Source organism: Trypanosoma cruzi, genomic scaffold, assembly GCF_000209065.1.
Source record: "Trypanosoma cruzi strain CL Brener 1047053517145 genomic scaffold, whole genome shotgun sequence".
Taxonomy (NCBI): domain Eukaryota; phylum Euglenozoa; class Kinetoplastea; order Trypanosomatida; family Trypanosomatidae; genus Trypanosoma; species Trypanosoma cruzi.
This window is the reverse complement of record NW_001849571.1, coordinates 1-15740: the sequence shown is the minus strand read 5'-3', so window position 1 is coordinate 15740 and position 15740 is coordinate 1. Positions and strand designations below refer to the sequence as shown.

General features: G+C 52.9%; 4 protein-coding genes and 2 pseudogenes across 4 annotated transcripts, besides 10 other annotated features; all 6 read left to right on the top strand.

Annotated features, from left to right (window-relative positions):
* Positions 1 to 236: part of a sequence feature (areas merged during assembly that could not be assigned to a particular haplotype. This can correspond to areas where the two haplotypes were merged or to regions with more than two copies in the genome that were merged during assembly.) that runs on past the window's edge.
* Positions 237 to 356: a sequence feature (heterozygous, Esmeraldo-like haplotype).
* Positions 357 to 7394: a sequence feature (areas not merged during assembly with more than two copies in the genome that could not be assigned to a particular haplotype).
* On the top strand, positions 1851 to 4457 carry Tc00.1047053506961.40 (annotated as a pseudogene).
* Positions 5400 to 6134, top strand: Tc00.1047053506961.35 (annotated as a pseudogene).
* Positions 6815 to 7204, top strand: Tc00.1047053506961.30 (uncharacterized protein; the record flags this gene model as incomplete). The annotated part of the gene is made up of 1 exon (XM_813298.1): positions 6815 to 7204. The coding sequence occupies one exon, from the start codon at positions 6815 to 6817 to the stop codon at positions 7202 to 7204; it is 390 nt and encodes a 129-aa protein (XP_818391.1).
* Positions 7395 to 9386: a sequence feature (heterozygous, Esmeraldo-like haplotype).
* Positions 7567 to 7588: a sequence feature (AT_rich).
* Tc00.1047053506961.25 (trans-sialidase, putative) lies at positions 8894 to 12028 on the top strand (the record flags this gene model as incomplete). Its single annotated transcript, XM_813303.1, has 1 exon — positions 8894 to 12028. One exon carries the CDS (start codon positions 8894 to 8896, stop codon positions 12026 to 12028), a length of 3135 nt encoding a protein of 1044 aa, XP_818396.1.
* Positions 9387 to 9530: a sequence feature (areas merged during assembly that could not be assigned to a particular haplotype. This can correspond to areas where the two haplotypes were merged or to regions with more than two copies in the genome that were merged during assembly.).
* Positions 9531 to 9612: a sequence feature (heterozygous, non-Esmeraldo-like haplotype).
* Positions 9613 to 10983: a sequence feature (areas merged during assembly that could not be assigned to a particular haplotype. This can correspond to areas where the two haplotypes were merged or to regions with more than two copies in the genome that were merged during assembly.).
* Positions 10984 to 15740: a sequence feature (heterozygous, Esmeraldo-like haplotype).
* Tc00.1047053506961.20 (dispersed gene family protein 1 (DGF-1), putative) lies at positions 13099 to 13419 on the top strand (the record flags this gene model as incomplete). Its single annotated transcript, XM_813297.1, has 1 exon — positions 13099 to 13419. One exon carries the CDS (start codon positions 13099 to 13101, stop codon positions 13417 to 13419), a length of 321 nt encoding a protein of 106 aa, XP_818390.1.
* Positions 13682 to 13736: a sequence feature (A-rich).
* Positions 13795 to 15723, top strand: Tc00.1047053506961.10 (retrotransposon hot spot (RHS) protein, putative; the record flags this gene model as incomplete). Its single annotated transcript, XM_813296.1, has 1 exon — positions 13795 to 15723. The coding sequence occupies one exon, from the start codon at positions 13795 to 13797 to the stop codon at positions 15721 to 15723; it is 1929 nt and encodes a 642-aa protein (XP_818389.1).

Below are 15740 nucleotides of genomic sequence, written 5' to 3'. Positions count from 1 at the left end.
CTTCTGATGTTGTGTAGAAAGAACGAGTGAAAGAACGAAGAATCATACGGAATGGTGTTTTTTTTTTTTTGCGTATGTATATATGTATTTCTGTGGGTTATTTCATTATTTACTCTTCTTCATCTCTTTTTTTCCTTTTGCGTCGCTCCATACGTGTCTCAGTGTTTGCTTTGTTATGGCCACACACGGGTGATGTGAGCCGCGGATATTTTTTTCATTTTTTGTGTCATTTTTTGTTAGACGCCAACGCGGGCACGTTCGTCAAGCATCCACTCTCCACAGCATGCTGCCTGATATTTTGTAGTCGTCCCAGGCTTAACGCCGGCGCCACCGCCGTGGCACGCATGGGAAGTAAGATGGGACGCGGGACAGCGAAAGATATTGCGCTGCACATGTGTCTGCTGCATTAGTTCTGTTGAGGAGGCCTTCAATTTAGAAGAAGAGGGATCAACATTGCACGATGCTTTGGCTTGGAGGCGTTATTACCCTTTTATTATTGTTCTTATTGTTGGTGTGATCTTTGGTTCCCGCCCGTGTCTGCCCCGATTGCCTCCCCTGAGTGGAGCTGCGCCACGGCCATCCTCTTTTTGCTTGCGGGAGGAAAAACACATTGCGAGCGACGAAACCACACGTCATGCATGCGGCGTTCAGGGAGGTACGTATTTGAGGTGGAGTGCACGTATGTGGATGTCATGTGAGACGAGGCGGGGGCTGACTGATCAACCGTCACTCCTTTTCTGGAGAGTGTGCTCTTATTTTTTTTTACCCTTTTGTATCGGGGCACGGCGGGATTGAGGGCCACTGTCCCACTAAAGGTCTTGCGCACATACACACTCTCATGCCACTGTCGCCCCCGGAGTGGGGTGCAAATCCATTTTTTGCTGTTTTTTTGCATTGGCGCAATTATTTTTATTTATTATTGGCTGACGCCACACTGTCCGGCGTGTCACTTTGATTGGATTGTGTGGGATCGCTCGCCAACACCATCGAACAAAAAGGTCCGACGTTTTCACGCATTTAAATGCCATCTTGCGCGCAGGTATTTTTTTTACTTGTTCAGTTGATGTGCACTCAAGCAGCGAGGGATTTGGAACCATGCGTGCGTGGAATTTGTCCTGCCACGTGAACTGCGGGCAACACCGAGGGGCTGCCACTTTGACTCCACAGAGTTGTTGTGTCTCTTTGCAGGGCTGGCAGGGGAATTCCATGCAGCCAGCTACTACAGGTGTGTCCTCAAATGTTGTCACTCCATGCGAACAATGTGCTTCATCGAATGAGGGTGTTGATTGGGTTTGTGTGCACTCTGATTCTTTTTGCTACTTTGTGCGGGCACGCAACACTTGAGTGGTGGGAAAATGGAGCGGGGCGATGCATGGCTGCGTCTCGCCCATCGTTCAGTGCACGGTGGTGTGGTGCACATTGTGGTGCTGACTCTGCGATGTGACTGCGGTCTCCTGCGCGGCAGTGGTGGTGGGTGGAGGAGAGTGTTGGCCCGCGGCGGGACGGTGGGATCCTGCCTCCTTTTCTCTTTGTTCCTTCCCTTTTGTGAAGGTGTGCACTTATTTTTGGTGTCGGTGATGAGGCAAACAGACCGACAACGTGAATAAAACAAAGTAAAAAAGGGCGATAATGTGGCGGTGTTGGGGTTGGTTGCACGCCTCGTGTTGCTGCGGGGGCGGTGGGCCTCGGCTGCTTCACCGACAGGCGTTGCAGTGCGGCTGCATGGCGCACCGACAGCCCCGCCATGCGAGTGCCACGCCCAACGTCATTGGGACTGCGGGACGAAACAGGCGCGACTGTCCTTTGGAGCCCGCGGCACCTGCTGGCCGCAGTTGGGCGGTGCGAGTGGGATGCTTCACCGCACGGGTGTTGTGATGGTGCCTCGCCGTGGCTCTTGTGATGGTTCCGACGCTGCAGCTCACATAAGAGTGGAGGAAACGCGGCAACCAAAGTGGACTCTTGAAAGTCGGCTAGATAAAGTGCTGCTGGAGGGAAAGGAACGCATCACCAACATGAGGCTGAATGATTTCCTTCGGAATTATTTTGGCGGCAGGGGCGTTGAGGAATTCAATGAGAACGTCTATATGAAGGATGTTTTGGGTAGCCCCAGTGAGTTCATCCAAGAAGAAGTGTTATTGAGCACAATAAAGGCATCGCCACCATACCAAGAGCTGAAAATAGAGCGTGAGGAGTTTTACATGCTATTGGAGGCCTTACATAACCTTAACAGAGAATATATTATCACTCTCAGGCAGTGGAGGGACTTTAAAAGAAAGGATACGGTCATTCCTCTTGCAAGGGCACAAATAAACACAGCCTATTCTCAGGCACTGAGAGAAGAGAGACGGAAGGAAGAAGAAAGGGAAAGGCGAGAACGACAAGAACTGGGAATTGACGTTTCCACTGGGATTAATTATGCGGTGTTTAAAGGAAGGGTTTGCGTGGATGAAATGAAGCTGAATGACTTTCTTACAATGGAATTGGACGGCAAGGGCGCTTTGGACGCCAATCGGGATGTCTTACTGGAGGAGTTTTTTAAGGACCCCAAGAAGTACATTTGCGATGCGGGAGTATTGAACGAAATACAGGCATCCGATCATTATGCGAGGATGGGGAGGGCTGTAAGGGATGAAATGGATATGGAAGAGGATGTAAACAAGCTTTACGAGAAAGGTGTGGACAATCTACTGAAGTGGTTGGTGGCTACTGCGGAGGTAAAGGCAAATGTTCAAGAAATCACTAAAAGGTTCCTGGATGCAGCCGCCGAGGAAGCGAGGAACCCAAAGAAGCCGAGCGCACCGAGGTACCTGGAGGGATTGTACGAGTCTGTGTACAATGCGAGGTGGCACCATGTCGTGGAAGTTCCTGACGGCGAGGGGACGGGAATGGAGGTGAGGGAGGGGGAACCACCGCAGCCATGGACGTACAAGGCAGTTGGCGAATTTCTCGAAAAGGATGACGGTGTGGGGCAATCCGGTGCACCGCGTCCCAGGCTGCTGGTGCTCACCTCGGACAAGGGATGGCCGTACTCGTGGGAGGAGGATGAATCCCTTCGTGACTGCCATGTGAACTGTGAGGTGGAGCGATTGTGGCAGACCGTCAAGGGCGATCTCACCAAGTGGTTCAGCACTGACCCTGAGGCCTACTTTACGCCTAGGCGACGTGTGTTGATTGGGACGCCCGGGATCGGGAAGTCGATGGGTGCCGGCTCGTACCTCCTCTACCAGATGCTGCACTGCGATGCGGAGAAACTCCAAGTGGTTGCGTACAGTTTTGGTGGAAGCACGATGTACGTGTTTGACAAGACCATCAAGACGGTCACAAGATACGTGGGTAGAGGAGCATCCAAGGAATTTTTGCGGCATTTGAGGATGAATGGGTATGTTATTTACGATGTGACAAGGCAAGGGACACCGCCCGACGCAGGTTTTGCGCCCTATGTTGGATGGGGCATGATTGTGGTGTCATCGCCAAACGTGGGCAACTATGATGAATGGGAGACACAAGAAGGAGCGGCGCGAAACATCGTGAATTGCCCCGCCGAGATGGATGTGAAGGCGATGTGTGCATGGATGAAGCGTGACGAGACTGCGGAGAAACAGGCGGAGTGCTGGAAGATGGTCGAAGAACGCATGGATAAAGTGGGGCCGATTCCACGTCACGTCTTTGATGCGAATGAGTTCATTGCACACTCTGCTGCCATTGAGGATGCCTTGGAAGGGATCAAGTCCCGGGATGGTGAAGAGCACTTTACACATGGAGGAGTGAGACTGTGGGACTCTGAGGATCCGTCTCAAAAGCTCGTGAGGGTTGTCCGAGCAAGAGGAGAAGTCGGTGCTGAGGTATTTCTCAACGCACCGATATCTTTTTGCCTCGGGCGTCGAATACCGCACTATTTTGGGAAACGTGATGAGTGAGAAAGGTATTTTTCTTTTCTGTTGCTAGTATTGGGGAAGAGGAATGCTCTTTTGTCTGAATGTACGGGAAGGTTTGGCTTGCGCGCATTAATTTTTTTGGGAGTTTGTCGGTGCATTATTAGAGGACGTTAAGGAGCTGAGGCCACCAGCACGCCGTGGAGGACAGTGCGCGGTGCTGAAGGCGAACCCTGAAGGGCACCGCACCGAGCTATATGTGGAGTGGTTGCAATGGAATACCATACAAATACTAATATAAAGCATCGGCTGCTGCGCATACCGGCGGGAGCAAGCTTTCCGCTGGTGGACGGCTTTTTCTTTGTGGACTCAAATCCAATGACGCTGTTTGGGCTGCGGATGGCTACGGCGGGTGGGCACCACACCACAACCAGCACCGTGAGGCAGTTCACTGAGTGCCTGGCGGCATATTTTAATGGCTGGGAGGAGTTATACCGAGACATGTCGTGGGAGATTATTTATTTGCAGCACGCCGATGAATGGCTGGCTGGCAGAGATGTGATGTCGTCAATTCCAATAATGTGAGCGACGATGAAGGCCGTGAAATGGCGGCGTTCTGGAGGGAAGAGGTGCGCCCGTACCAAGTGTCAATATCATGCGGAGAATTTAGAAGAGACGAAGCTCTCCGAAGTGTGGAAGAACCGTCGAAGTAGGAAAAAAAAATGGGGAAAGGGGCAATTTCGATTTGTGGTAAAGAAATATTGTGGGAGTTATATGTTTTTGGATAATTTTTTGTGTGCATACGGTGCGGGTGCACCAGCACCAGGTGACAGTGTTACAAAAAGATGTCAGAACAGTCCAACGCTATCGATCATAACAGTGACAGAAGAAAATTAGGGAGGGAGTGGGGTTGGTTGGTTTCCGGTGAAAAACATTGGGTGATTTCTATATGGTATGTTAATTGTGTGTGCGCAAAAGAGGCATAATTGGAGAATTGCCTCGGTATGAGGGAATCATTGTGGCTGGCGGTGTCGCAGTGTTACTGCATTTTCCATTTTCTTCTATTGTGTTCTAAGGCCCATCACTAACAGAAGCATTTTTAAGGGATGGACGACGAAGGATAAGTTCTATTGGGGAAATGGTGCACTCCGTGTGGCTGCATGGAGTGAGTGCCGCATCCCATTGATGGTGAGGCGGCATTTTCGTGCTGGCGCCAACATTGATTTCTCTTGCGATTTCATGCTTGACTGCAACATCATGGCGCCAGGGCCGGTTGCCCTGTATTATCCGGGGAAGCCAAGAGCCAGCAATGCTGCCCTCATGGGATTGTTGTTGCTGACGCAGGGCTGACGGCATCGACCAGCGCCCGGACCAGCCGCGTATTACTGGGGCACACAGTTGTAACACCACGAGGTCTGGGGGCAGGTGTTGCCGTGCCGTCTGCGGTCCATCGGATTTGTTTGAGAGAACACGAGAAAAAAGAAAAACATATTTTGTACGCGTCCTTCGGGCGTGAGACAGGTTTTTATGGGTGGGTGTTTTTTTTTATTTTGTGTTTGGCGAGTCACATATTGGAAGCTAATACAGCGTCCAGAACGGTTTTATCATTGCGGTAATTATTGAAAGGCGGAGCGCACTTCTTTCCACGACGGCGTGTTCGGACGAAAATACGAAGCAAAAGGTTGCGTGCATGGTTGGCAACCGACATGCAACGCATTTATGATTTTGACTCTCAATATTTACTGCGGGTGGTGACGTCATCTCCAGTGTCCGGCTTTATGGCGTTGGCAACGAATTTATTTCACTGCTCGAAAAGAGGTCTGAAGGAGTGTCACACATTCTTGCTTCTGTGCGCCTGAGTGAGCAGATGAACTGGATAATGGATGTGGAGAGGAGCCGGAAGGAAGTGGACACCGCCCTACGGACTTGCAGGCCCAATGGCAAGGTTGATCTGCGTACAAAACGTGTGCGTAATTGTCCTGCTTCCAATGAGGGGCTTGTTAGCTGTTTGGTAACTTAACCGGTACCGAGCGGAGGGACGAGTACCTCTGCGTGAACGCAACCGTTCATGGGACATTGACAGGTGCGGAGCGGGGTGTGACGTTTGAATTCGCTGGGGCAGGAACTGAGTGGCTTGTCGGCAAACAGGCGCATAATCAGTTGTGTAAATTTGTGAACAACATTTCCACTCTTTTGGCGACAGCGAATATCCACGGCGTGCCAAAGGAGGGCAGCCGTACTGTGCAGTTGGGCTTCTCGTAAACGAAGGACAGGAGGTGTGAAGTAACATTGAACGGTAAGAGGTCCGGCGTTGTTAGACGATGATGGTCGGTAATTTGGGGACATCAAACAGAACGTAACAGGGTGGCCGTGAGGGAAATGTGTGTAAGCGACGAATGGTATATGCACGTGTTGGTGGGAGGACCATTTGCGAAGAGGTCTATTCTGGCTTTTTCCTCAATTCGAGTAGGAACTCGCACGCCTCCACATTGGTGGGGAACAGCAGGATGACGGGAGAGAGCAGTCCTTTGACGGTGCGCAACGTTTTTTTTTCTTTTTTTTGTGCATCCGCGAATTGGCGGAGAAAGACACCGAGAGACTCACAGCCGGCAACGTCACGCTTCCAACACCACCTGCTGCTGGCAAATCCACCCACAGAGTTGGAGGGTCAGACGGTATCCGGCGGTGCTGTGAAGGCTACCTCCGAGCGGAACGTTTGAGGCAAATTTTCGTTAACGATATGTAGGCGGGTACCTAAATGTGCATCCATCCGCGGTTACAAGGTCTGTTTCTCAGGCAGGAAGGCACAAGGGACACTGTTTCTGGGAATACCTCCACCCAGGATACGGTAAATCCACCATCACTTTATGCACCCAAGTTCCCCAGTACCTGCAGAGGAACAACTGCGAACCGACGAAGACGAATGATCCAAAAAAAGAAAAATGCGCAAACACTGCCTGCAACGGCAACGAAAGGCGATGGACTCAAATGATGATGCTGGATTATCCTGTGGGGATCATATCTCTTCCACGACGAAAGATGAAAAGGAGGAAAAAGGGAAGGTGGTGGCGAAAGAAGAGCCGACTGGTGATGGTGAATCGAGGTCGCCGCAGCAAGAGGCCACTGTGCGCCAAATGCGGCAAGGCAATCCGCTTACGGCTGAGAGTGAAGATTTGCCGTCCCATGTACCTGAGACCAGCAGTGAAAAACACACGACTGACCTCAAAGAAGAGGACGCTGCTCGCGAGACAACAGTGGGTTTAGATACCACTCCTGCTCCACACAATGGCGCCGAACGGAATTCCACGAAGGGCATCCCCAAGACTTCTTAGTCTGGTGCAGCTGAAATTCCTCTTGGAAACGATAAGGAGGGGCGCCACAGGGAGTCGACACTGCACCGGCTAATAAAAGCACCACATTTGAAACGGATACGATTTGCTGAACGCACAATGCAGCACCGTCCTCTGGTGACTGCAACGTTAATTTCTGGAACATTACTGGCTTGAGACTCCATGGAGGAAACGGTGGCACCACCGTGCATGCGTGTGTGCCTCGCGTGTTACTGCTTTTCCTGCTGGGGTTTTGGGGCATGACAGCCGTCATTTGAATAAAAAGGGAGGGGTGAATTTGCGAGGCCTCATGAAAAATGGCAAATTTTTGTTTCCCGGAGCTATTCTTTGCACTTTGAGGAATCTTTTTTTTTATTTTAAAATTTAGTTGCGGTGTTGAGTTTTCTTTTTCTTTAGGGTTTATTCTACAGCAAAGTGCTGCGACTTGTTTCCGTTTGTGCTGTGCACCACTGCCACTTTGTGTTACCGTGTCCGGTTGAGTGTCCTTCTGCCGGCTGTGCTGCTGACATGCCCCCGTTTCTTCTTCTTTTCTTCCCTGCTATAGGCACCGATTGTCCGCAACGACGATTGTTTGTGTTCCCCTCAGCGATGGGACGGGAGCGACGGGGTGCCCGGCTCGGCCTTCTGCCTCTTCTGCAAAGGGAGGGGACGGTGTGCGGCGTGCCTCGTTGTGTGTGCGGGGCACCATCCATTGCAGCCTGCTGTGCGGCATGATGCCAATCTGTGAGGACTGTGCCGTGGCCGACTGTGCCGTGGGCTTGGGTGCGCCCCGTTCTTCTCGTTGCGGCTGCCTGTGTGCTGTGCGCACGGCAGTTTCTTGCGGAGCAGCGTGGATGACGCTGCTTCTGCGTGCGTTGTGCGGCTGACTCCTTCTCCACGTTTCTTCACCCTCGCACGAGGGGGCGTCGTCCGTCATCCGCCCGTGCTGTTTGCTGCAATGTGCGCGCCGTTTCTTTCGTCCGTCCCCACACGCGTCTATTTGAGGGGTGCGGCTCCGAGTGCTCTTTCCGCCCGTTGTTTTGTACATCCGTCGTCGTCACGGGGGCGGTGCCACAGGAGCGGCGGCGGAGCGGCTGCGCTGGAGGGTGCGAGTGTCGCCAGGGACAAACGACTGGCGGCGACGAGGCGTGGGTGCCCGGCAGAGCGGTTGGGCCCTGTTGCATCCGGTTGGTTGTTTTATTTGGCAGCGAAGTGCCTCGCTTTCTTTCCTGACGGGCGTGGGACTCGCTCGGTGTGTGTGTTGCCGTGTGGCAGACGCGCCCCGCCGTGGTTTCTTCTGGCGGTGACGGTCACTGTGTTTTCTCGCCCCACTCCTTCCCTTTTCTCCGGTTGTCTCAGTGCGCGTGGATCGTGGCGGGGAATACTGCGGGACGATGATGATGTGATGACCCTCTCTCTCTGTGTGTGTGTGCGCAGACGGTGCCATTGTTTCTTTTTTGCTCCCGCTCTTTTTGCACCTTCTCACCTTTTACACACACACGAAGGAGGAAGGCGATCAAAAGCTAATTGCTACTGTGCACTTTGAAGGCACTGAACTGCACATCAACAACACTTCGACAAATTTACATAGACTCACGTGTTGCTGCTGTCAAGGTACCCGACGCACACACAACCGTTACCGTGTGACTGGATCCAGCGGAAGGAGGCGAGAGTGAACAACAACGACCCCAAATGTCCCGGCGTTTGCTTAATTCCGCGGCGCTGCTCCTTTTCTTTGTGTTGATGTGCCGCGGCGTTGACGCCTCCGGGGGTGCGGGGGAGCAGATGGAGTCGAAAGAGGTTGAACTCTTTAAACCAGGGGAAGTAACCGTGCCCGCTGCTGAAGAAGGGAGAGAAACGCTTGATGGTTATTCACATGTCTTATCATTCCACGGTCATTCCCTCGTTGACGTGAACGGCGCGATGCTTGCACTTGCCATTGGTGAGTATGGCGAAAGTTATGGCAGCATGTATTATAACATTTTGGCAAAATACAACTCGTACGGGGACGTCAGTAATTTGGAAAAAGACGTTACATGGGCGGCAAAACAGTGGACGCCGAAGACTGTGTTTGAGCAATTCGAAAAAGGCGGATACCGTACGTTTCTGTTTGGCCCCAAGGCTGTGGTGAAGGCGAACAAAATATTTCTTCTTTTTTCAAACTTTACCGGGCAGTCCAGTGTGCCTTTGCAGACTTCATATTCCTGGGACCTTGAGTTGTTTGTGGGTGACGTTACGGCGTCCACGGCGGTACCAGGGGGGAAAACAGTGTCGTGGGAGGGCCCACGGTCGTTGAAGTCCACGCTACTCACATTGATGGGGAAGCATTCATGGAATGTGTTGGAGGCCGCTCGTGGGGCCAGAGGCATTGCAGTTGGGGGCACGACGGTTGTCTTCCCTCTCGTGGCAGTCAGCGAGAAGGCAGAGAAAGAGGAGAGAACCTGCACAGTCATCTACTCCGAGGACGATGGGGACACTTGGACATTTCCGGACGCCGCTGCGATTGCTAATGAGTGTACAGATTTCACTCTCCTCGAGTGGCAGGGGAAACTTCTCATGGTCACCTCGGGTTCTTTTATTCCTCAGCAGCTCAGGGTGTACGAATCCGTTGACATGGGGAAGACATGGGCAAGGATGGTGGGGACATTCCCACGCCTGTTGAGTCAATTGGGTTTGTTCCCCATGCACCCCAGAGGCACTGACATCATAACGGCGACCATTGGGAGCAAGAGTGTGCTGTTGTACACCCAGATGTCGTTCGAGTATGTTCCAGACGATACACAAGGTGCACGCACAGTAATGCACCTGTTCCTCTCTGATTTTGTTCGCGCACATGACGTTGGACCAATATTTGCTGGTTCTTTTGACCCAAGCCTTTTCATCACCCTGCTGCACAAAAAAGGCGAGTTGTTTGCTCTCTACGCGAAGTATGGTGAGGATGGAGCATCAGGCGGTCTTTTTTTCACGCGCCTCACGGAGCAGATGCGGCAAATCAATTCCTTGCTGCGAACTTGGAAAGCTGTGGATGACAGGGTCTCAACGCTTTGCAGCTCCAGTGCCGGGAAGAGTGCATCAAAAGATGCTGCCTGCGTTGGTCGCCTGCCAACGGATGGGCTGGTTGCTTTCTTTTCTGACAATGGCAACAGCACTCACTGGAATGACGAGTACGGTGGTGTGGGAGCGACGGTGTCTGAGAAGGGGGTGAAGAAGGTCTATAATGGCTTTGAGGTGACAGGGGTTGATGCACATATTTTTTGGCCGGCCGGCAGTAATTATAATAATGTACTGTACAGTCCCCGATATGAGGAGCTTACTGTTGTGGCGACGGTGACCATCAACGAAGCCCCAGAGAACATCACACCTTTGCTGGGCGTGAGCGTGGTGGGCTCAACCTGGAGAGAACTGAATCTGTGGTACGACGAGCATAAGCACTGGAGGACGGAGGCAGGGGAAGGAAAGGGTGCAGGAACAATTGCGTGGGAGGCGGGGAAGGCGTACCGAGTGGTGCTCACGGTGCGGAACGGTGAATGCAGGGCGTACGTTGATGGGCAGCTTTTGGGGAGTTTGGTGGAGAAACACCCATTTACTTTGGGAACTCCTCCTAGGGATGGGGTGCCTGCGCAGGAGAAGATACCTGAAATGGTCTCTCAAATCTTTTTTGGGAGTGACGGGGTAAACCTGGAAGGAACAGTAGGCTGCTTCACAGTGAGGAACGTCTTGCTGTACGGCCGCTGCTTCAATGACAGTGAAGTTGCGGCACTGGAGAAGCGGGAAGACAGCGATTCGTCGGGAGCAGCCGACACCGACTCCGCGAAGGGCAAAGCAACCGGCGGTTCTGCAGGGGAAGACAGCGATTCGTCGGGAGCAGCCGACACTGACTCCGCGAAGGTCAAAGCAATCGGCAGTTCTGCAGGGGAAGACGGCGAGTCGTCGGGAGCAGCCGACACTGACTCCGCGAAGGTCAAAGCAATCGGCAGTTCTGCAGGGGAAGACGGCGAGTCGTCGGGAGCAGCCGACACTGACTCCGCGAAGGGCAAAGCAACCGGCGGTTCTGCAGGGGAAGACAGCGATTCGTCGGGAGCAGCCGACACTGACTCCGCGAAGGGCAAAGCAACCGGCGGTTCTGCAGGGGAAGACGGCGAGTCGTCGGGAGCAGCCGACACTGACTCCGCGAAGGTCAAAGCAATCGGCAGTTCTGCAGGGGAAGACAGCGATTCGTCGGGAGCAGCCGACACTGACTCCGCGAAGGGCAAAGCAACCGGCGGTTCTGCAGGGGAAGACAGCGATTCGTCGGGAGCAGCCGACACTGACTCCGCGAAGGGCAAAGCAACCGGCAGTTCTGCAGGGGAAGACGGCGAGTCGTCGGGAGCAGCCGACACTGACTCCGCGAAGGGCAAAGCAACCGGCGGTTCTGCAGGGGAAGACAGCGATTCGTCGGGAGCAGCCGACACTGACTCCGCGAAGGGCAAAGCAACCGGCGGTTCTGCAGGGGAAGACAGCGATTCGTCGGGAGCAGCCGACACTGACTCCGCGAAGGTCAAAGCAATCGGCAGTTCTGCAGGGGAAGACAGCGATTCGTCGGGAGCAGCCGACACTGACTCCGCGAAGGTCAAAGCAACCGGCAGTTCTGCAGGAGAAGACAGCGATTCGTCGGGAGCAGCAGCGGCAGACCCAAAAAACACATCCGTCCCAATCACAAAGGGGGTTGGGAGCACAGTGGTGAAGGGGGCTGTCAGTGGCGACAGCACCGTCCGTGGGCATCTGTGTGGAGTGCTGTCCCTGCTTCTGCTTCTGCTGGGGCTGTGGGGCGTTGCGGCCTTCTGTTGAATGAAGCGAGGAACGGTACAATTGCGACTTTTCGTGTAAAAACGAAATTTGCAGCCTCCCAGTACCACTCTCCGAATTTCTTTAATATACCCATGTTTGCTTTTTCTTTCTTTTTTTGTCTGCTGTTTGTGCTTGTTGGGTTCAGTGGCATCCCTTTTTTCTGTTTTTTTTTTTTTTGTATTGTTGTAATTTTTGCCTGTTATGCTCAGCCATGACTGCCGTTTTTTTTTTTTTTTTTTGGTTCTGTTGCCCACACGCGACGACGGCCTTTTTGTTGCGCGTCCCACGTACCGCACAAAAGAGGACCGGAGGAACAGGCCGGATGTCGCAATAAAATGTAGAGAATGTTGTGCGGGCTGGTGGAACAATGCAGTGTCTTTTCTTTTTTGCGGGCAATATATGTATACACCCAGTCCCTCTGTGCTTTGGGACAGATGAAATGCAAACCGCTGCTAAGAGATACTTTTCCATTTTTGTTTTCCGGGAGTCCTGCTGGACTCACACTCTTTTTCTTTTTTCTTTTTGGTAACTCGCTGCGACTTGTTTCCGTTTGTGCAGTGCTCCACTGCCACTTTGTGTTACCGTGTCCGGTTGAGTGTCCTTCTGCCGGCTGTGCTGCTGACATGCCCCCGTTTCTTCTTCTTTTCTTCCCTGCTATAGGCACCGATTGTCCGCAACGACGATTGTTTGTGTCCCCCTCAGCGATGGGACGGGAGCGACGGGGTGCCTGGCTCGGTCTTCTGCCTCTTCTGCAAAGGGAGGGGACGGTGTGCGGCGTGCCTCGTTGTGTGTGCGGGGCACCATCCATTGCAGCCTGCTGTGCGGCATGATGCCAATCTGTGAGGACAGAGCCGTGGCCGACTGTGCCGTGGGCTTGGGTGCGCCCCGTTCTTCTCGTTGCGGCTGCCTGTGTGCTGTGCGCACGGCAGTTTCTTGCGGAGCAGCGTGGATGACGCTGCTTCTGCGTGCGTTGTGCGGCTGACTCCTTCTCCACGTTTCTTCACCCTCGCACGAGGGGGCGTCGTCCGTCATCCGCCCGTGCTGTTTGCTGCCATTCCCAGTACTTCTGCATGGCGGCTTTGCTGCTTGCGGTCTCTGCGTACTGCATGGCTCTGTGGTACGTGGAGGACCGCCACTGGCAGGAGCTGCGCGAGCCGCAGCGTGGTGGGCTGGAGGCGCTGCTGCGCGATGACGAGGAGAGCGCCGAAGAGACGCAGAAGCCCTACAACGTGACGTTATCGTCGTATGCCTCAGGCACCACCCGCACGTCGTCGTACCAACCACCTGCACCGCCGTTGCAACCCATGGCTGGTGACACCTGCTCAGACTCGCTGAGCCTGCTGGACCGTGCATCCAGTGCGAGCCGTATGATTGATTACGCTGCCATGTGACGTGTAACACGCGGAATTAGTAAGTATGCGGTGATGGTTGGTATGCGGGAAGGATGCGGGGCCACTTCTGCAATGCGCAGCACAGCCATCGATTGTTCACTGCACTGGCAGCCTCGCTGTTCATTTGTTTCTTTTTTGGCTTACCTCTATTTTTTGCTGAAATGTACATTTATTATTATTATTGCGTGATGGAGGCCACTTTGTGCTGTCACACTGTGTGGATGGCTCTCTTGTTGTGGTTGTGCAGTCATGTCTGTGCGTATTTTCCTTTTTTTTCTCTTTCTCTCTTTATTCTATTTTCTTTTTTTTTTCTTTTTGATTGGTGGTTAGTGTTCAGCTTTTAACTCAATCCAACTGCGAAGACAAGGAGAAACAATGCCTGGAGAGCGCAAGAGAGTGCACGGGGATGACAATGCCGAGAGTCAAGCGTCTGCTGTGCCGCAGGGAGATCGTCCGACGAGAGCGAGGCCGGAGTCCCATGGCGACACGGATCAACCCGCTGCGACCCACATAAGAGTGGAGGAACCACGGCAACCGCAGTGGACTCTTGAAAGTCGGCTAGATAAAGTGCTGCTGGAGGGAAAGGAACGCATCACCAACATGAGGCTGAATGATTTCCTTCGGAATTATTTTGGCGGCAGGGGCGTTGAGGAATTCAATGAGAACGTCTATATGAAGGATGTTTTGGGTAGCCCCAGTGAGTTCATCCAAGAAGAAGTGTTATTGAGCACAATAAAGGCATCGCCACCATACCAAGAGCTGAAAATAGAGCGTGAGGAGTTTTACATGCTATTGGAGGCCTTACATAACCTTAACAGAGAATATATTATCACTCTCAGGCAGTGGAGGGACTTTAAAAGAAAGGATACGGTCATTCCTCTTGCAAGGGCACAAATAAACACAGCCTATTCTCAGGCACTGAGAGAAGAGAGACGGAAGGAAGAAGAAAGGGAAAGGCGAGAACGACAAGAACTGGGAATTGACGTTTCCACTGGGATTAATTATGCGGTGTTTAAAGGAAGGGTTTGCGTGGATGAAATGAAGCTGAATGACTTTCTTACAATGGAATTGGACGGCAAGGGCGCTTTGGACGCCAATCGGGATGTCTTACTGGAGGAGTTTTTTAAGGACCCCAAGAAGTACATTTGCGATGCGGGAGTATTGAACGAAATACAGGCATCCGATCATTATGCGAGGATGGGGAGGGCTGTAAGGGATGAAATGGATATGGAAGAGGATGTAAACAAGCTTTACGAGAAAGGTGTGGACAATCTACTGAAGTGGTTGGTGGCTACTGCGGAGGTAAAGGCAAATGTTCAAGAAATCACTAAAAGGTTCCTGGATGCAGCCGCCGAGGAAGCGAGGAACCCAAAGAAGCCGAGCGCACCGAGGTACCTGGAGGGATTGTACGAGTCTGTGTACAATGCGAGGTGGCACCATGTCGTGGAAGTTCCTGACGGCGAGGGGACGGGAATGGAGGTGAGGGAGGGGGAACCACCGCAGCCATGGACGTACAAGGCAGTTGGCGAATTTCTCGAAAAGGATGACGGTGTGGGGCAGTCCGGTGCACCGCGTCCCAGGCTGCTGGTGCTCACCTCGGACAAGGGATGGCCGTACTCGTGGGAGGAGGATGAATCCCTTCGTGACTGCCATGTGAACTGTGAGGTGGAGCGATTCTGGCAGACCGTCAGGAATGACCTGACCGAGTGGTTCAGCACTGACCCTGAGGCCTACTTTACGCCTATGCGACGTGTGTTGATTGGGACGCCCGGGATCGGGAAGTCGATGAATGCCGGCTCGTACCTCCTCTACCAGATGCTGCACTGCGATGCGGAGAAACTCCAAGTGGTTGCGTACAGTTTTGGTGGAAGCACGATGTACGTGTTTGACAAGACCATCAAGACGGTCACAAGATACGTGGGTAGAGGAGCATCCAAGGAATTTTTGCGGCATTTGAGGATGAATGGGTATGTTATTTACGATGTGACAAGGCAAGGGACACCGCCCGACGCAGGTTTTGCGCCCTATGTTGGATGGGGCATGATTGTGGTGTCATCGCCAAACGTGGGCAACTATGATGAATGGGAGACACAAGAAGGAGCGGCGCGAAACATCGTGAATTGCCCCGCCGAGATGGATGTGAAGGCGATGTGTGCATGGATGAAGCGTGACGAGACTTCGGAGAAACAGGCGGAGTGCTGGAAGATGGTCAAAGAACGCATGGATAAAGTGGGGCCGATTCCACGTCACGTCTTTGATGCGAATGAGTTCATTGCACACTCTGCTGCCATTGAGGATGCCTAGAAGGGATCAAGTCCCGG